The sequence below is a fragment of the Seriola dumerili genome, unplaced genomic scaffold (assembly GCF_002260705.1).
Source record: "Seriola dumerili isolate Sdu_G_001 unplaced genomic scaffold, Sdu_1.0 BDQW01000088.1, whole genome shotgun sequence".
Lineage (NCBI taxonomy): Eukaryota > Metazoa > Chordata > Actinopteri > Carangiformes > Carangidae > Seriola > Seriola dumerili.
The window spans coordinates 14,943,806-14,964,690 of record NW_019174343.1 but is presented as its reverse complement, the minus strand read 5'-3'; the positions used below and the strand labels follow the sequence as shown (position 1 = coordinate 14,964,690).

Here is a 20,885-nt window from a genome sequence, read left to right as displayed (position 1 = left end):
CTCATGTCAAAGAGAGACAATTAATGGTAACTGAGGAGGACGAAGAAGAAGAAGATGAAGAAGAAGAAGGCGGCTCTGTCTCTGTTTCAGCTTTGTTTGATTTAAATAGCAAACAACAGAAAACTGAGCTGTTTTCAAAATGTTCACTGTTCCATATCAGCTCAGTGACATAACTGTGTTGATACAAAGTCAGTGTTCACTCTTTGTAAACACTATTAGCGATTAGTTCCATGTTCAGTGTTACAGTCCAAGAACTAATGGTCTATTCTCGTAATGTGAATGTGCACATAGAATAGTCTGAATCAGCCTCATTTATCAGTATCTCTGTGACCGCAGTACTATTACATCCATCACCCCATTGAGTAGATAAAATGATCAGCAGGTCACAACAGAGAAATGTCTACTTTGTTATCAATTTAAACATTTGAACAGTCCAATGCTTCCAGGATATGGCAGCACAAGTACCTGTTACTATTCCATTTCATGCATTTTTAAACCTGTATGAAAGAGGATGAAAGGTATATAAAGGTGTGAAGCCAGAGGCACCCAAACACAGCACTATAGGCTATTTCAAGGAAAAGAACATTAGAGTTAGCATCAGATTTTGAGCAGATTTGATTTTTAATCTTTTAACCCTGTAGTTTGCTTCATAATTTTGTGTGGTCGATCGAGCAGTGGAGATTTTTGTTCCACCATGTTTTTGAAAAGAAACACCTATCTGTTGGTTTGTCTGTTGTGCTCTCTGACCCTGTGGTGTAAGTCAACCAGTGCTGGCTCCAGTTATCTCAGCCCTTCACAAAAACCTCAGGTAAGGTGCTGTCTGTCTGGCATTCATTTATAAAACTACAGATAAAAATGGAATGTAAACCAAGGACAGTTCATCCTCAAATGATCTAAATCCTCGTCACTTTCAGCATAATTCAATACTCCATAAAGAGGACTTGGTTGTGTGTGTTTTGTTGTGTGGTTGATATTTGCTTGAAACTCTGTCTGATGCTTTTTCATGTAATACCAAACCAGATATTGATATTTTACTCTTAACTGTGTTTGTTTATTTAAAAAAAAACAAAAAAAAACATGAGATTTCTCTGATTTCTGGGTCAAACACAGAACAGGGGGAAATCTCCCAGAGTTGGCCGCCAAGTCATGGAGGAGCCTGGTCAACCCACTGAGGACAACCACATCACAGTGAGTGGAAATCACACAGCACATTAGCACAGCATACCACCTAAAATCATCCCCGCAACTTTATGGTCTTCCTCTCCTCTGCGTAGGTAAGTGCCCCCTTTGAAATTGGCATCACCATGACAGCAGAGGACTTTGAGGAGTACGGCGTGATGCTGCAGGAGTTCATCCAGCGTCTGCTGGGAAACACAGAGACAGCAGGTGCACCCAACCCCTCTGTTTTATACATAAAGAAAAGCTGTGTGCCTCTGGGCCAATATATAGTCAGATAATTAGACTTCCAATTTTAAATGTTATCTTTAATATTTAATGTCTCTTTTTGTTTCAGAGAGACCATCACAACTTTGATCATGGTCAAGATTCTCAAATTTGCTGTCTCAATGCCTTATAATTTCAACTATATTAAATAGTGATCACTAAAATATAAGAGAAAATAAGTGTCAGTAGCCTGTAGACATGCTCTTCTCATTTCTTTCAAAACTCATTGTATTCTTTGGCTGTAAAGCTTTCAAAACAGCTACTCAGACTGTTGCTAAATAAGCTACTGTCTGTACCATTAAATCTAGCAGACATGACCAATGTACAAAAAAAACATGAAACTTTTCAGTAGATGAAACCATGTGTAAGATTTAACAAAGTAATCTTAAAAGATCTTTTTGGAGCTTTCAACCACATCCCAATGTCTTCATCAGTGATGGAGATGGTTCTGCTGTCATCACGTGACCTTGTTACATGGTTGAATATGAATTGAAAATAATTCACAAGTTAATTTCAGTTTAATATAGTTATATATGGAAATTGAGTTTAAAGTATTTTGTCAAACTACTGTTCTCGGTAATGAACATCCACGCTCAAATGTGTAAAACTGTAGTGAAATTGTCTCACGTAGGCATTCACTGTAAAGTCAGACTCCCCCATTCTATCAGATGAATTACTCATGTTCATACCTGTATGATGTTCTAATGTTATCCAGAATTAAAAACCCCTATTCTATACCAGTAGAGAATGTACTGTACAATCAGTCCTTATTTGTCTTCAGAGACGTCAGTGCTCGTAAGAATAAAGCATCAATTGAAGTTTTGTCTCTCTGTCTAATCTATGAGTGGGTCTTTATCAAAAAATAATTATCTGGGGTATGTTTTTTTCCCTTTAAATTGAGAGTGGTTTCTCGGTTTCAAATGTTGTGATATACAGTATCTCTTTAATATGCTAGCAAAAACCAACAGAAAGAACTTCCTGTTCAAATCTCAGAAACTAGGTCAAACACAGCGAAGCACATACTGCTGTGATGCTGTGTTGTTTCCTTCTGGCCTACATTATGGAAAAGGATGTGAAACACCTGGAAACAGGGCTTTCATTAGCAACCTGGCAAAAGGAGAATTCAGTGTATTTTAACACATTCCTCTTGTCAAACCTGATACACAAGAGACACATCTATTCATCTGCCATTAATCTAGTCTTCATACTCTAACCACCAAGATATGTCACAAGGAGGCCAGGCTAATCATTCTCAAAATAAAAAGCACTCAAGCCAAATGTGTGTGATAAACACGGCAGTACCAAAGCAAGCTAATGGACCAGTCTCACAGCCTCATCCTTTCTTCAATAAAGACTCAGCTTTGCTCAAGGCAAGCATCACACGTGTTTACTTCACTATGTTACAGACGATATTTTACTCTCTTCATTTTACATTTTCAAGTGCTCTTCCATCAGCGCTTATGTACATTAAGGAGTAAATCAATAAACTGTAATGATAAAATGAAGAGGCAGGGTCAAGGGCTTTTAATATGTCTGCGCTATCACACGACTACACAGTGGCCAAACAAGGCAAACAACCAGACAAATTAGAACAAGCTAAGGAAACACAGCAAGAACAAAAACTTAAAAGTAGAACTTCTTAAGAATTAATTTCTATGATGAAAAACGCCATAAAATATGAACACAAACAATAATTTACTGTATCTCTGTCAGACAAGAGACGTTTTCATTTCAGTCCGTTTTTTTTCTTAATTCAGTGAAAGCCCAATATGTGAATCTTTCAGGATGTTTAAAATGAGACCGCTCCTCCATACTCCAACATCTCTATGCGGAGGATTGATAAACCTAAAACAAAAAGCTGCATAAAATGTTTATGTGTCAAACCACCTGAAGAACACTGATTCTTTCTCTTCTTTCTGGCTAGTTTGTAATCCATTACCTCTAAAGATCATATTCCGTAGAGCTGAGTGGTGTTGTTTCGGACGGTGGCGAGGACTGTGGCCATATCTTCTCCCTTCAGCAGGCTCAGCTCCTGCAGAGTATGGATGCCCATTCCAGGATGTGAAAACCGGCAGACATCTTTACTCACCTGTTAGAGAGTAAGACACACTTATATGTATGTAGGCAAAATTTAGTGGACAAGGAAAGCACCGCAAATCTAACAAAAAAGGGGTTCATACAAAAGTTGGGCTATTATGTTATGTTATGTATTAAATGGCCAATAATATATATTTTGTACCAATGATCAATATCTGGCTAGCTTGTTTCTTTGTCCATTCTTGGCATTGAAAACATTTTCAGATGGTATTTAGACCATCATCGGATGTTCAAACTAAAACCAAGACTAATACACAAGTCTATTCAATTTAGCAACACCTTACGGCAAAAGGTCCACAATACTTGTTCAATAGAAGGGGAAACTCAAGAACCCATTCATCTTCAAAATGAAGATTTAAAAAGCATAATTATCCAGTAACATTATGACAAATGTAAAGAAGCTGAACAGGACACAAAGTGACTTCAGGCTATAATTAAAAAATTCCAAGTTATTAATAATATTAAGATTCTGGGGAAAACCCTGCCTCAACAGTGGCATTAAAGCAGTGTTTTGGTTTTTATAGGCATTCCTTTAAATGTACCTGTGTTGGCAGGAAATAAGGTGCATCTGTCTCCAACACAATGCGGTTAAGAGGGATCTGGCGAACAGCATCTCGGGCTTCGGTGGCTCTGGAGTAGGTGATCAAGGCAGTGAAGCCCACATACAAGTTGGGGAACTCTGTCAGGAACGGCTCAATCACTGGATAACTGTTTGTGAAACAGTGCCTGGAAACCACACAAGTATTCAAGACAGAAAATTCAAAGATTAAATGTGCAACAGTTTGAAAATCCTTAAATCAAATCCTCAAGATCTCAGTCCAAGTTGGTTTGGAGCAAATTTGCGAAATGAATCTGCTGCTGAAAATGACTGTTGTTTTCTAGATGCATTTTTGATGAACAATCACAGTCAGCGCTAATCGCACTTACAAACATATTTTGCTTTGCAAATTGAAGTCCTTTAATGTGAAGCAAACAGTAACACTGGATTACATGCTGCATAATTTCCCTTCCCATAATTCCCCTCAATCCCTGTTTTGGTAGGCAGTTTGAATGCAGCACAGGAATGATGGACTCCAACAATGAAAACTACTATATAGAGAGATAAAGGTAATAAATAGTATCAAAATCTTAGGGATTATAACTTTAAATGGAACAGAAATACTGCCTTTATAACGTTTTTCATGTTGATAGAGAAGACAAAAAATGTGATGTAAAATGAGAATAATTAGTCATTGTTTTCCTCCACACACACCTGTGAATTTTGTAATCCCTAGGAATACACTTCTTCATGATCGTCAGTAGGTCATCATCTGCGTCCCTACAATGGATCACCAGAGGCTTCTGCATGGCCACTGCCAAACGCAGCTGACGCTCAAACACCTTCTCAGAGAAGCAGACAAAACAAAACAAGATACGAACCACAATATTCATTATTATTTTACAGTATCATTATTTCATTCAACATAACACATTTCAGACGATTTCAAAATGATAATTAATGCCTATCTAGTTCAAGACAAATCGTTACTGGATTAAAAACTTTTATTTAACTGGGATCATGTCAAATAAGACCTTACCTCTTTTTGCCTGGAGGTGTCGGTTGAGTTTTTGTGCGAGTAGTCCAGCCCCATCTCACCAAATGCCACAGCTTTTGGATGTCGCATGGCCATCAGTATGTTGCGTTCATGGACACTTGAGTAATCTTTGGCAAAGTGGGGGTGGCACCCGAATGCCCCCCATACCATGTCTTCAGTAAGCAAACCTTCCCACAGGGCCTCCTTCACCATGATCCCTGGGTTGCAGAAGTCTGCAATACAGCCTCGAAACTCTGACGGAAAGCTGCTCTGGTACCGCCGTCGAAAACTGCTGAATGTCCCGCGGAAGCCAAGTTTTCCATAGAGCATGTCTATATGGCAGTGTGTGTCTATGAAACCAACCTGATTGACCTGATTGTAGGGGTAACTGGTCCACACAGGTTTTGCCCCCAGGGACAATCTTCTCTTAGGAGTGCCACCATGAGTAAAAGAGTAGGGGGGGTAATGGATGTTGGAGCCAGCATCTGACCACCTGCGTGTGTTTGTTGAGTTCAAGTAAGGGTTCGATACTTCTCTATTTGAGTACAGCGGGAGGGCAAAAGGATCCGATAAATTGACCATAGAGCTGGAGGAGCGAAAATTCTCAGTCTTAACTCTGGATGCCTTTGAAGGGCCAGTGTTTGGTGTTTGGGGTTCCTTAGATGAGACAATAACTGTCCTCTGTGACGGCAAGAAGGGCATCTTCATGTACTCAGCAGCTGCATGGAAGGGTGCAGTGCTTTCATTAGTGGACAAAAAAGAGAGAGAGGAAGTTGAACCACCCTGGTAATTCACCAAAGGACTTTGGTGATGTTGGCTGACAGAAGAGCCTTTCTGAGGAGTTGTGAAGCAAGACCAAGATTCTGGGATATACTCCAGAGCAGGGAAGGATGAGTGACAGTCTTCAGCTTCTGCCTCATTTTTTGTATCAATTAACTCATCTTGAGAGGTTGTCTCTACAACCACAGAGTCATGTGCCAAAAAACCCTTGGGAGAATCCTCTCCTTTTAGCACAACACACTGAAAAACATAATAGTGGAAAAATTACAAAAACATATCCCATTCCCCCTCAATCTTCAGTGCCTCGATAATTATTCTATCATCACAACATTTTAAGGATATTAGTTTCCTGGCTTCAGTACAAATGTGGTCACTTTTTTCAAAAACACTAAAATCATTAGCTAAATGAACAAAACTTACATCACAGACAAGAAAAATAACGGAGGACATGCAAATAAATGTTTTAAGTTATATATAAGCAAAATAAACTACAAGAAAAGAGGAAAAAAAGAGGAAGAGAAAATGGTTCTTAAGAGTTAGGAGACTTACCCTTCTGTCTGTTTTTGGCACAGAGCTGTCATCTCGGGCTTGTGTGTCCTCAAACACCTGTGGGTGGGACCATTCGTCTTCCTGGACAGTCCTGTTGTCTCTGGATGTATACTCAGGTTTGACCGAGGAGGGGTTAATATTTATGACAGTTCTGTCAAGTGATGTTTGACTGTGCACTTCAGTCATCACAGGCGACGATACAGGTTGCAAAGATGGGCTGTTAGTGTCAGTCCTGAGGATGTTAGAAGTGCTGCATCCTGCATTTGTGCTGCCAAGGGCAGCCATCACTGCTTTCCTGTAGATAGCCTTTGATCCCTCCTCTGGCGTCCTATCTTTCTTTTTCAAGATGAAAGAATGAGACAGAGGTGGTGATACTTGCTGGCTCTCTGTGGATTCCAGCTGCTTGGGTGAGTTGTCCATAGGTTTTTCCTGACAGTTATGGTGCAACAGGACAGATCAATTGTTATTTCATCACAAGAACCGAACATAATGCATGAGACAGCCTATTTGAGACAATGGACAGAGCCAGGTTTACAGTAAAGATTTACCTTTGAAGTTATGAATGTCTCAAAATTTTTCTTGGAAAGCTTCCTCAGCTTAACTTTGCCTATGGAGGGTGTGCTTTCACCAAGAACCTCTGCTTTCCTCTTCGGAGTGTCCAGACTTAGAGCTCCCAGGCCCTCAGGTCCTGGAGAGTCACTGAGGGGCAGAGTGTCTGAATATTCATTTGGTGACATATTCCAGCGTGAGGGTGTGTCTGATCCAGCATCCCTCCTCTGAAGATGTGTGGGTGAGGTGACTACAGTTTTTAACCACTTGAATGTCAACTTCTTTCTGCTGCTGTCCATGTTGAAGATCCTAATCAAAAATACAATTTGAAAAGGAATAAACACACCTCATCAAGGTGAAAACATGAAAGCATCACTGTTAAAATACTAAAGTTGAAAATGCCATATTCAGTCAATATACTAGATGAAAAGGATATGTCTGTCCCATGACTAGTTTAGTTAGTAAATTGAGACCTAAACAACAGCCACAATAAGTAAATATATACTATTTACTGAAAAAAGTGCATCTTCTCGTAACTTCTCGTAATTCCTAAGTCTAGGTTTGCAACCAAGGGTGACCATTCATTTTCTTATTGTGTTATCCATTCACAATCGGTACAATTACTCCTGTATTTTCTTTTAACCGTCTCTTATGTCCTTTGTGAAATGAATTAACACGTGATTACCCCTGGGTCTATTAAATCCATTTAAATTGCTTTGAAAATACAGAAAATTTAAACAGTATGGTGCACTCCAACATATCACACCGCCAACACTTGGTATGTCCATCAATTTTAGGCGCTCAGAAGTGGGAAAGTACGACATTGAAAGTAAGACCTAGCTTTAACCTTACTGATTTGGTGTGCAGCAGTATTTTAGTAAATTAGTCTGACCTGGCCTCGGTTGAAAAGACACAGAAACTGCACAGACAATGGTAATGCATGAGGCCTTTAGCCTAGCATCCGCACTTTAACCAATTAACTGCTAACATTAGCTATTTACCCTTGTTTAAACTGCAGCTCATGAAGTAAATGTTCTAGCGAGCTACGACAAGACGGTTGATGGTTACTTTTATTAAGACTTTACACTTGTTTATCACACAAACTGTTCGCTAAATAAACTTCTACATTAATTTAACTAACTAATGTTGAGGTGTTTTTAAATTACCGTTTCCGGCTCGGCACCTTGGAAATGTGACTGAATGGAAGGTCAGGTTTCACTTTGTGGGATGATAAAGCCAATCTCTGCCCAGGAGATTCAACGTTTTCTTGTTACCAAAGTTTCTGAACAAAAACAGGGTATGAAAAAGTGTCTTTGGCATATTAAGATTAGATTGTATTGCAAAAAAAAAGACTTTAAATAAACCGCTAGATGGTGGTAAACGACCGTTTGACCGCAACCAAGCGACCAGATTAGGACACATCTCGCGATATCAATTATACCAACGAGGTTTTAGTTATGAGCGAAAACACCTGTCGCTTAGGTACATATAGGTACAGATAAAACGTAATTGCCATATCAGAAAGTGTAAATGCAGCAAACGTTAAACACAAAGAAAGTCCATTTCAAGCTCAGACGTTTGTTCAACCTACATTAAAATGTATGGTGGTTAGCTCACTGTAGCCACGGATGGATGAGTGATCAAGGCGACTAATCCACGTTCAAAAGGCAGCAGAGAATATAGGATTTTAAAACTGTGTTTAATGGTCAGCAGGGGGCACACCTTACGAGTAGGCTGCTATAAGTGATACAATACCAAAGGGGTGTATTTTTCCATTTCCCTGCTAGATACATATACAAATTAACCTGAAATAGTCGTCGTCATGTTATATGCCAAAAGCATAAGAAGCAAAAGAATGTAATAATAATGGGACACTTTATTGATCTCTGCAGGAAAACGTCCTCCAGCTCAAAGTGAAGGGTCACATGGTACACTGTATAGGCCTATAACAGCTCCCGTTGAGATGCTCATAAAGTTTATAAAGTTTTTTTTCTTTACTTCAGCATACAGTAGTTACACATGGCATTAAGCATATCATTGCAATGACTACATTTCTTGTGATTTACAAGTTTAGCTACTCCTTCAAACTGACAACATTTTCACTGAAACGCAAGTCCCTCTTCAGGTAGTGAAAACTGCATCTTGACAGCTTCTTAACTGTAAAGTGATAGAAGGTTCATTATAAATAATAACCTCAGAGTGAAATCATATACTTTTTAGTAACTTGAACAAATCTGTACAGAGGGTTGAAATAATGTTAGTAACTCTTTTTTTGTCAGACTTTTGGTAATCCCAGAGAGGTCTTGTAGGCACCAAAGCTGTATCCTTTACCTGTAAAGAAGGAATAAAGGAATAAATGCATCAGTCCTCTGGCCTTTAAATAAAACAGTCAGAATTAAAAGGAAGGGATGGCTGACCAGCAGAATCAGCAATGACAGATTTAGGGTATGGATCTCACTCTTCTCCACCACATGTGCTTGTGAATGTCACACCAAGCTGATACTTATTATAAGTGACAGTGTGAAGTGTTGTTGCAGTCAAAGCTTGGATCAGTACTCACATGTTGAGCCCTTCTTCTCCATGACCCAGTAACAGAAGCCCCTCCTGGCACGGTCATTAAACACATTTCTGTACTGAGGCATGTTTTGTGGTGAGGTTTTTGGTGCGTCATGATGGATGCCTAAAAAAGAACATATAATTGTGAAACAGCTAGGAAGCAAATAAGAAAAACAAAAATCATTAAACACTTGCTAATGTGGGACCTACTGTATCCTTGCACCATTGAGGGAATATGATCAATAACTGCAGTTCCATCCTGAGTGAGAGGAGGTAACAAGCTGCTGGTAGTATGGTTTTGAACACGTTCATGTGATTCATACCCTAGGGCATATAAGAAAACCAATTTGGGAGCAAATTTTCCTTGGTAACATACAGTATATTCAGAGTTCTGTCGTGATTGAACTGTACTCTCCTATTACCTCCCAGTTTTACATTATCTATTATGATAATTTGTACAAACCTGTGTCCTTCAACAAGGCAGCCTGAACTGATGCAAGATAACCTGGTGCCTAGTTGGGAATAATGTGCATAGTATCACAAGAATACAAAGTGGTTTGTGTTTTTGTTATTCATCAATCAAGAGTGACATTAGTCTGTATATGACTTTGTAAATAGAGAAGGGGCTTTTCTTTAGCTCATCTTACCATTGTTTTCATTTTGCTCCAGTGATCTGTCTGGAGATGTGGAAACATCACTGGGTGACTCCTTGGCCAAAATGTCATGCTGGTGAAGAAAATGTAAGGATCATGATTATTAGTCTCTGTATAGGCCACCATCACATCAGCCTCAACCCTGGATCCCAGCTGCAAAACAAATACTGAACGTGTGTGTGAGACAAAGAAAAAGCTCTTGACAGTGACAGAGGACTTACTGCTCTTGCCTGAAACGACTTGAGTCCCATGTTTTTTGCTTTTCTCCTGCCTGCATGTTCCTGATATTACCGCATCCGGTTCCCCTCGTCTCACATTCACAAAGATAGGTTGTGTTACTTTGTCGCTTAGCAACGTGTTTAGCAACAGGACCCCTGTGGCGAAAACCTGGAGCTGGTTATAATTTCAGATTCTGACACATCACTTGGAGTAGACATCCATATGTAGTCTGTCTGTGAGCTTGTACAGTCAGGCTTGTACAAGTGTTAATTATGTTAAGTTATTCAGCCTGTACAAAGATTGATATATTACAGAGAAGTTTTATGGCTATTTCTCCACAGTTACATACTTACAAATAATGATGTTGCTTTAAAACTGAAAAATGTGCTGCTTCATTGTATATTGTTGACATTAATCAGTTTACATGTGTATATATATATATATGTTTGTGTGTATAATTCCTAATATACACTCTCAATCATCCAACTGAGTCATGTCTTGTATTTAAAAGTATCTTGTGTTGTCAGCACAGGTGCTGTTGGGTTTCCTTATACTTAATATCCAGAGAGAGAGTAACTATATTTCTCACAAAGTAAATGGAAGTCAGTTTTTCAATGTATAACTACCCCTACCTCTGAGAAATTAGGTAACAATTTCATGATGTTTTTAGGTTCATTGTTTCATAGTTTACATTCACTTGCTGTACTTATGTCTGAGCAAATAAAAATCCTCTTCACAGCATGTTTCAACCAGTAAGAAATATATCTTTCATTTATTTTGTACACAAATAAACAATGAAAATCTTTGAGATATAGGTATGAATGAAGGTATGAATTTAAAACAAGGTCACAGAAGAACAAAAGAGGAAAAGAACAATGAAGTAGGCAAAAATAAAAGTAAATCTCCTCAGTCACAGTGTTTCACAGCCTAATCTTAAAAACCGTAAAGTCAATTTATAACTTTGTTCTACCCATGGCAAATTAGCAGCAAGACAAATCTTTAGAAGAGACCCTGCCCATTTGTAGTCGTTGGTATATTCTGACAAAAAGTCTGCATTTACCAGAATAGGCTAACTTGGAAAATGCACCTATAGTCACTCAACAGATTTCCAGATATAAAGTGCTAAAGCTGAAGAACAAAGATGATTGCTCAACAATTCAGTTTCTGCTGGGTTTAATAGCTAGTATAACAAAGCAAGATGTTTTTCATTAAACTGGCACTATCAGTCATTCTCCATAATAATATTAACAACATATATCTCCCTGGAACTCCAGTCGAATGTAACTATACACTTTAGTTTCCTCTATAAATTGTGATATTGTAAATTGGACAGAAATTCAACTACAACACTGATTCCATGACAAAAAATATTCTTATGAGTTCTGTCTCGTGCAACAGATCTAATGGGATTTTTTTGGGAGTTAATGTATGACTGTATTTTGCAGAATAAAGAAGAGCGTAACATAATTAAGTAAGTATTAAAGGCTAAAATTTCTCCATTTCCCAAGTGGCCTTTGAAGAATAAACATCAAAATCCTTAGATAACATTTTAGAGTGTAAACAGTACTTTTCCATAGAAGATACTGTCATCACATTATATAAAAACTCCACTTATTGAAAGGAAAAAGCTACATAATTTTTATCTACTTAGAAAGACATTTGCTAAAGCCAGTGAGGGAAAGTGATAAACAGGTAGCGGATCAAACCAAGTCTAATTTGCAGCAAATGTAAGATCTCTGGCGACGTCTGGTGCAACAGCCGCTGACACATCCAAGAATTACCTTGATACATTTTATCTTCTTTTTCAGTATGTCTTGTCTTTTTGATAGTGCGCAGTACAGTAATGCTGTCCAAAAGTGATCAACGTCCATGCAGTTTCATGTCATGTCATTCCTCCTGGCCTTGGATCCTCTCCAGCAGATGCTGCTCTACTCGCTGGTTCATGCGGTGCAGATCTTTCAGCACACTGGGCTGATCTTCCAGCTCCTCATGGAGACACCGTGCTATTTCCAACCTCCTGTAGTCTTCTGGTCGCACAAGACGTCGAATAACCTGAAGAGCACGATCCTTGAGGCTGTAAACTGTATGAACCAATCAAATGTTTACAATATGTTAAGCAAAGACCATTTTTCGAATATATTTCACTTCACTTTAAATCATTACAACAACAAATTGATACCAGTGTAAAGGAGACAAAGAGGACCTCAGTGGATTATGGTAAATCAAATTGTATGTGTTCTCATAGAGATGTGGCAGGCTTGTGTTTGGTTTCAATTGCCACAATGAACACAGCGTGAAAACCACAAGTTGCTTAAACATTCACACACCCTCAGTCAACATCCACACCGCACTCTTGACAGTAATTGGTCTGTATGGCACATGACTTGCCGTGTTCCTTTATGTGTTCATAAAGACCTAATTCAATAAGGGCTAATTATTTGAGGTACATCTGTGGATTATTTAAGGGATTTCTGGATCTTTTAATATATTTTTGTGAAATTTTGAGCACCACAAACCAAATGCCTTTCATCTGTTTAATTGCAGTGTGTCTTAGAACACTGCCAGATAAAACCAAATATACCTGTATGACCAGATAAAACTAAGGCCAAGTAGAAAATGCTATTACTATTTATGTAGTATATCCCTTTAAACCATCAGAGTGGAAACACAGTGCTGTAATCAATGGCAATATGAAAGCTGTTCAAAATGCATAAATATGACTTAGTCTGGGATTTGCTGCCAGTCTAAATGTGTTCAGAGGCAGGTTACAGTCTAATGGGCTTATTACACACTGCATCATAAATACACTTTGATTGATAATATTTTAGGTCATTTGGCTAATCATACCTGGTAAAGTGATATTAGCAAATGTAGCATTTCCACCCTCTGTTGGTTTAGGAAGAAACAGCTCTTTGCTGTTCACCTTAAGTGGCTCATCAGTCTCTGCATCCCTGAACATCCACGGGTGACCTGGGAAGAACATGCAAATAAAACACTTTTAAAAATAGTTGGTACTACACAACCTACTGGTGAAAATACTTCGTCGACAACAGACCCGCTATTTAGACAGCAAATCAAGACATCAATACTCGATGCTCAAATCTGAGACAAAGTAGCCAGCAAACAGTTGTTATATTGGAAGAGCTGCGTTACCGACGAATGTGTTCATTCTCCGTCCCGTGCCTGGCTGTATGTCATGGTACGGCTGAGGTTCCCCGCGGTAATCTATCCACAGTGGTCGCACCACTCGGGGAGTACGGTTACAGAAGACAGCATTGATTTGTATTTGGGTGTTCAGGGAGCGGACAAGGGGAAGAGACTGCTCTCCCTCTTGAGGCATCTGTAGCAAATTCACCTCCTAACTGTGGGCGCAACGAGATTAGCCGTTTAGCTAAAGTTAGCTAGCAGCTAGCTAACAAGATATCCATAAATGAAGCCCGTTGTCGAACCCGGAGATTGTCGAATTTCTGAGGCGTGTCACAAACTCAGTCCAGTTAGATTTTGTCGTTCATAAAACCGACGACTAGCAACTTCTTCATAACACTGCAGCGAGGAAACGGTCTCTTGTTACATCTTCTTCTCAACTATTTTGTTTACTTTTTCTTTTCCGGTAAGATAGTGAGACGTCAAACTCTTTTGTACTGTGATTGGTCGAGGGAGGCATGACGACATCTCTGTGTCACAGACGATACGTTTCATACGTGACTGTGGGAAGCAAGAAAGAAAATAAACACAACTTTATCTGAAAACAGAATTAATTACTTAACGTTATTAATCGTTAATCAATCATTTACCAATGCTTTACTGACCAGTAATGAATAAAAACAACTTTTTGGTTGCCAGGTTGTGGAGAATCCTAAACCAGCATCATGACACTTTATCAGTGCTTAAATTCATTCTTGACAGCAGTGTCTGTAGGTACCCACATTAAAGTACATTTCTATGGTATTTGTACTTAATTTAAGAATTTCCATTTTCTGCTACCTTGTTTTTACTCCATTAGGCCACATTTCAGAGACATACTGTACCTTTGCTCCAGTACATGAATGAATGTAAGCTCCACCCAGTTTTATCCTCACATAAAACACAGGGGCACAGCTGTAGAGACCTTCCTGAGCACGACCACCCTCAGCTCCAGAGATTATTCCCAACCTGAACCTGAACCTCAACAGCTTCAATTTACCCTCAATAATATTTGAACATAACTATTTATAAAGGTAGGTAGTAATTAAATGCCTTGGTATTTTGATAGGGCCCTTTTGGCAACAGAAACTTTTCCTCAGAATGAAAAGTGTCAGTAATATTGTAGTAACAGATCCGGTTCTTGCCAGGCATACAGTAAAATACAGAAGTTTTAAGAATAATTTGTATTTTGGAACAATGTCGAGTTTCTGTATTTTGAATTGGGTTAAATGTTTATTTTTTAAAATTCCCTGACTGTCTGTTTTTCAGTCAGTTGGCAGGTCTGAACTCTTTCACAATCCAAGCACTATGCGTCCTTTGAATGGCAGTGGCTTTGTGGATGCGGAAGACTTGGAGAGAGATGAGAGTCTGGCCAAAGCGGAGATCGCGCTGCTCAGTGTCATCTTCGTCAGCGCCTCCATCCTCAACACCGCCGTGCTGCTCGTCCTCTGGAGACAGCGCAAACAGATGTCCAGGATGCGCGTCTTCGTGTTTCACTTGTGCCTGGCGGACCTGGTGGTCGCTTTCTTCCAGGTGTGCCCGCAGCTCATGTGGGAGATCACAGACAGATTTGTCGGGCCAGACCTGGTGTGCCGCCTGGTGAAGTACCTGCAGGTTCTGGGCATGTTCTCGTCGACTTACATGATCGTGGTGATGACGGTTGACCGATACCAAGCTGTCTGCAACCCAATGGTGAAGTTCCAGCGGGCACGCACGAGACTGAACATCCCTGTATGCGTCGCCTGGGGGATTTCTCTGCTGGGCAGCCTGCCACAGGTTTTCATTTTCTCACAGGTCGAGGTTGCACCCGGTGTGTTTGACTGCTGGGCTAAATTTATCCAGCCATGGGGGCTGCAGACTTACATATCCTGGACCACGCTGGTCATATTCGTTTTACCTGTTATTACAGTTGTTGTTTGCCAAGTGCGCATCTGCCGGACCATTCAGATCAACCTGTACCAAAAGACCCAACAACGGGGCAGCGAGGGTCTCCCGCTGCCATCCAGAGCCAGCGGTGTGGCCGGCATGTCCAAAGCCAGGGTCAAGACGCTGAAGATGACTGTGGTTATCGTGTTGGCTTATATTGTCTGCTGGGCTCCCTTCTTCACTGTGCAGCTTTGGTCCGCCTGGGACACACACGCGCCAAAAGAAAGTAAGTTATTACGAATTTCTGACTTGTCCTCTGTTTGATTTGGATTATTTTCTCCTTTAATGTGTATTTTAATTTGGTTTTCTTTCTAAATACATGTTCACTAATTATAAAGGCTAAAGTTGGAGTCTCGCTGTCCGAGAAGTGCGTAATTACGCGCAAAACCCATAACATCTTAACACATATAATGACACTTCTTTGCAACACTGTGACGCTTTGCTCTTCTCCTGTCCTTCCAGCTGTGACTTTCACCATCCTGATGTTGCTGGCCAGTCTGAACAGCTGCGCGAACCCCTGCATTTATCTTCTGTTCAGCGGTCAGTTTCCCAAAAGGCTGCTGACACTCCTTTGCCCACGGCAGTCCAACGGAAAAGATTCAATGCATGAGGAGGCGACGCTGGTCAGCACGTTGTACATGAGCTTTAAAAACGTCTCTGAGTCCAAATGAGGGCGCTGGAAAGGGGGAAAACCTGTATATGGAAAAGCGTGCGAAGTCGGTGCGTGTTACGGAGCTGCCTCTGAGCTTTCTTTCTGCACTTGGACAGAAGATGTGAGGACTGGACATACTGCGTCTCTCTGGGTCTCTGACATATAAAATATGGTTTGTCATTGAAGCAGTCCTCCATGAGTGAGACCAGCGCTCCAGATGTTGCTGGATGTTGACGGATGACAAAAGCAAGTGGTGTTTTGTTGGACTATTAGGGGCAACACAAGTAATCACTGTAGGCTTTGTAAATCGTTGGTTTGGTTCGTGTAATCACTTTGTTATGACTGTGACAGTTTGTGATACAAAAATATTCTTCACATTTAATAGAAGCTGGGTGTGGAAATCAGAAACACGTTTGCATTTTCAGACAGATTCAGTGACTGAATTTCAGATAAAGCGGTTCAGGAGCTTAACTATTATTTATGTTATTTTGTGTTTTGGCAAAACTGGCATCTTGCATGAGTGGAATTGGGGTAAATGCCAGTAACTATACAACAGTTCATTAAATTATACCACAGTCCTTTGAGCTGAACTCAAAGACCTAAATGTATAAGATACTGTATCTATAGCTTTATTTTCCAAAAAGAAAGTAAGCACAACTGTGTTTTCATGAATACAGAATAGATACAAACACATTGTTTAAAGCTGATGCAACACGTGCCTGCCTCAAAAAAATGTAACATGTCTTTATTTAAAAATTGTGAGATACATTCATCACTTCTATAAACACTCTCTCCCTCTCAGAATCAAACAGTCACAGGAGTGACTCTATTTGTAAAATATTGTTTATCCTATAAATGTGGAATAAAGTCATATTCTCACAACTGCTCTGTCTTTTTACACATTTACATAAATGTTATACACAATGTGTATTTTTGAAAATCCAAAAATGACAAATTAAGAGCATAGTTATGAAAATAATATTCAAAGAAGACAATTTACCATAAGGTTGTTTACAATGAGCCACCTGAGGTTAACTTGTGGTAATTCTCACTGAAACAAGGACCACACTGTCTACACTGTGAATGTATCTTTCCAGTATATATATATATATATATATGTATATCACAGTATGTAATGAACCGATATTAGCCAGATTCAAACCTGGTGTATATCACATATGGTATTTGCGGTAACTGCAGGGCGACACTTAGTCTGAGCATGAAGGATTTTCACATCGAAGGAGCAGCATACCAAAGACTGACACAGCCTGAAAAATGTTACACAAGCACACAGCACATATACAGGGAACATGGCCTTTTTATTTTCAGCTCCACCCAGGTGAGTACAAGTGAGGATAAAAATGCTTTTATCAATGTAAAAACAATTGTGATCAGGGCTTTAGGTCAAACCTGAAAATTAGTCAATGGCCATCATTTTCTTTCAGCCGTTATTTTGTCCAATTAGGAAACTAATGCTGTGTCATTAGATCAGACTGGAGGCAGGTCATTAGTATCTGTTGCCTTTGTGATAGTGTGAATATGTCCCACAGTGGCAGCGAACAGATCAGTCTGCAACAAGCTTATGGAATGATTTTGTTAGTGTCACTGGAGCAGCTTCAGTTTCATCCAAGAAAGTTAATGTGGCTCATTACTTTGACCTTCGTGACCAGCAGTTATATAATCTCCTTACTGTGTGTAGTGCTATTGTTATTTTTGTCACTGCTGTTGTTATGTTTCACCTGTTTTAGGTGCCACTTAGGATTTGTTTCATAAAGGAATGTTTCAACATCTTTATGATTATTAATAATCAAAATGTCAAAATAATCTGCAGCATATTACAACATGTTGTGCAGATGTAGCTTTTAGCTTCCTCCTGGTGAGGAATCCTTCTGATACCCTCTCCACATGCAAGTCAGCGCTCGACTGGTTTTAGTACTGGAGAGGCAAAAACATTGTTGAGCAGTCCAGAGGTTTGTCATTATAAGGGCTTGAACCGAGATTGTGTTGCTGGAGAGCAGTCTACCCACAAACTACATTACTCTGCCAACATCAGTCTAATCTGTCTCCAGTTGCAGGGACACTGAACAGGAGAGGAACTGCTGTCCTCTTGTAAATCAAATAAAGTCAAGCATTTCAGTGTTCCACTCCAGCGAAGTCAGGCACTTGTAAGGAAAACTTGAACACCCACTGAGAACATGGATGGGTTATGAGAAAAATGAGCCCCTAGGCACAGACAGGCAAGAGACCCCAGAGTCCTCCTACAGAGAACCCCCAGACTGGTGAGGTTTTTGTCGTCCTTTTGTGTTTCTTTGTTGTTGTTTTGTGTCTTTCAATTGAGCTCTGTGACTTTCAAACACACCTGTTTGGTAATCCATCCATGTTTGAGAGTTACTCCAGTCTCGATGATTTTGGTGGTTTGACATGGTTGAGGAAAACTTGCTGGATATGATTCACACAGGTCTGCACACAGGTAGTATGTGAGGTTTTGAAACTGTCCCTCTCTACAGTTCATAAGCATGTTCTGCATATATACTGTATAAGTAGCACTGTGCAAATGTTTTAGTCACTTTAGATGAATGTAACATTTGTCTTATTTCGACTAAACTTTTTAGCTGTTTCTGGGTATCTGGGGAAATAATGACACTGCCATGTCTAGTGGGGCCCTAACAATGGGGCCCCTTGACCAGAATGTTAATCCGGCCATGCACTGACTGACAGGAGCTGCATCACTCTGTTGTTTCCCACATTTTGTTTTGATCTGTATGGTGTTGACTTTGCACAAAAAAAAGGTGAGAGCCTGGCAGTTTTGAAACCTAGTTTCAGAAGATAAAAGTTGAACATGGCCTCTTGCCAGCTCAAAAATAACACTCCATTTACAGCCATGAACAAACACACATTCCAGCATCCACTCACCATCTCCAGCGCTGTCTTCTTCTTCATCCTCCTCTTCATTATCTGATGAAAGTCACGATGAAAGGTCCTACTTCTGCCGTGCTCGTCCTGCTCCTTTTTGTCTGCAGGGGCAAGGAGAAGATGCTGAAGAGGTGAGACAGTTTCCTTACATCATGGCAAAAGTGAGCATAGCAACATGACACAAGTTGGTCAGCCACCATCAGCGAGGTCTCTCACAGGTAGAAATCTCGCAGCAGAAAGGTGTTTCCAGATGTGACATTCAAGCTGTTCTCCAGAATCACAAAGAGACAGGAAAGGTTGAGCGGATGAGAGACACATCAAGCTGACTTCTACAAGGATAAGAGTCTGTAGGCAACAGTGATGCACATGTGGAGGTTCCTTTGGGGCTGTATTTCTGTGAATGGAGGTGGGGGTCTAGTCAGAATTAGTGGCCTCCTCAATGCTGAGGAGAACAGGTAGCTTCTTATCCATCACACAATACCATCAGGGAGACGTATGATCCAAACACACAGCCAGAGTGATAGAGAGCTATCCTCAAAGACAAGAAGAACAAGGAGTCCTGCAACAGATGGTCTGGCCCTCACAGAGTCCTGATCTCAACATCATGGAGTCAGTCTGGGATACATGAGGAGACAGAAGACACTGAGACAGCACCATCCTAAGTTTGTGAATAGATGTCTCTGCCATGTTCACTGCTCACTTTTCAAATTATTTTTTAAAAGAAACTTTGACGAAAACCTTTCCCCTTACTTTATTTTTTTTGTTTTTGTTAAAAGTCAGATTAAAGTAATATTAAAGTTGAAAGTGACAAGTTTGTGTCTTTGTTGAGCTGCTTGCTGAACTGCTTACTGAGAGGTTTGTGTTGTCCACTGCCACCGTTTACTGTTGTCTTGACCACACAGAGAGAGACACCGACTAGACCATAAACAGCTGATTGTGCTTTTTCACATTATTATCATCCTCATCAGACCCATGTGGTCACAATCAACTGCACATTCAACTAATTATATGTCAAACAAGCAGGAAATGTGACTGGATACACGTTTCATAATCAACATATATATGTATACATAATGAACAGATCCCAGTGTTTCCTTCATTAATATAAACAGACTTCTAATCCCTATTTCAAATTACTGCTCTGGATTGAGTCACGTTGTAAAGATTATTGGCCTTTTCCCCTTGTGGATCCCTTTTCTTTTTTACATGGGATGCTACCATTACCTGATTTCCCCACAGACATCAGTAATGTTTCATCTGATCTTTAAATAGCTGCTTTAAATAGCTAGGTTCAATCAGATTAATGAAATAATACAATTCAGCCTTGTGTCCAATTACTTGTAACCCCACACTCATAAAAAACACAAAGCTGAATAATGTTGTGTGGAGAAGAGAGCAGACAAGTCGACTATGTAAAGGATATTTCTCTAACTATTTTATCTCATTCCAGACATAAAACAGCATGTATTACTCAAGTTTGCTTCGCTGTATTAGACACACAGACATCTTTAGTTGGGATTAAATTGACAAGAACATTACATAAGCCCAAATAATTGTATCAGCCTGGCTTCAGACATTTTCTACAACATGCTCACTGGCTGTAATTGAAAATAATGATGCCTAATATGTGCTTGCATCACTTAAACACACGCACATGTTCACTTGGACCAGTACACATAAGTGAATACAGTGACAAACATGTGCTTGTTAGAGCACACGTCATCTTTATCAGCAGATGGAGTTTGCTCAGTTATCACTAAGCTGAGTCAGAGCACTTTTTGGATGTCTCCA

At 39.8% G+C, this 20,885-nt stretch overlaps 4 protein-coding genes across 4 annotated transcripts; 2 read left to right on the top strand and 2 right to left on the bottom strand.

Annotated features, from left to right (window-relative positions):
- Nucleotides 1–694: 694 nt before the first annotated feature.
- Nucleotides 695–1,533, top strand: LOC111221869 (ghrelin-like). The gene is made up of 4 exons (XM_022745454.1): nucleotides 695–808; nucleotides 1,111–1,188; nucleotides 1,275–1,386; nucleotides 1,514–1,533. The coding sequence occupies exons 1-4, from the start codon at nucleotides 695–697 to the stop codon at nucleotides 1,531–1,533; spliced, it is 324 nt and encodes a 107-aa protein (XP_022601175.1).
- A 1,858-nt stretch (nucleotides 1,534–3,391) lies between these two features.
- Nucleotides 3,392–7,291, bottom strand: tatdn2 (TatD DNase domain containing 2). The gene is made up of 6 exons (XM_022745078.1): nucleotides 6,992–7,291; nucleotides 6,444–6,872; nucleotides 5,118–5,540; nucleotides 4,793–4,920; nucleotides 4,083–4,266; nucleotides 3,392–3,532 (listed from the first exon to the last, which is right to left on the bottom strand). The coding sequence occupies exons 1-6, from the start codon at nucleotides 7,289–7,291 to the stop codon at nucleotides 3,392–3,394; spliced, it is 1,605 nt and encodes a 534-aa protein (XP_022600799.1).
- A 3,878-nt stretch (nucleotides 7,292–11,169) lies between these two features.
- Nucleotides 11,170–14,023, bottom strand: vhl (von Hippel-Lindau tumor suppressor). Its single transcript, XM_022745344.1, has 3 exons — nucleotides 13,574–14,023; nucleotides 13,268–13,390; nucleotides 11,170–12,501 (listed from the first exon to the last, which is right to left on the bottom strand). Exons 1-3 carry the CDS (start codon nucleotides 13,758–13,760, stop codon nucleotides 12,308–12,310), a joined length of 504 nt encoding a protein of 167 aa, XP_022601065.1. The 5' UTR covers nucleotides 13,761–14,023; the 3' UTR covers nucleotides 11,170–12,307.
- Nucleotides 14,024–14,911: 888 nt separating this feature from the next.
- On the top strand, nucleotides 14,912–16,200 carry LOC111221685 (vasopressin V2 receptor-like). Its single transcript, XM_022745184.1, has 2 exons — nucleotides 14,912–15,755; nucleotides 15,992–16,200. Exons 1-2 carry the CDS (start codon nucleotides 14,912–14,914, stop codon nucleotides 16,198–16,200), a joined length of 1,053 nt encoding a protein of 350 aa, XP_022600905.1.
- The last annotated feature ends 4,685 nt before the right edge of the window (nucleotides 16,201–20,885 follow it).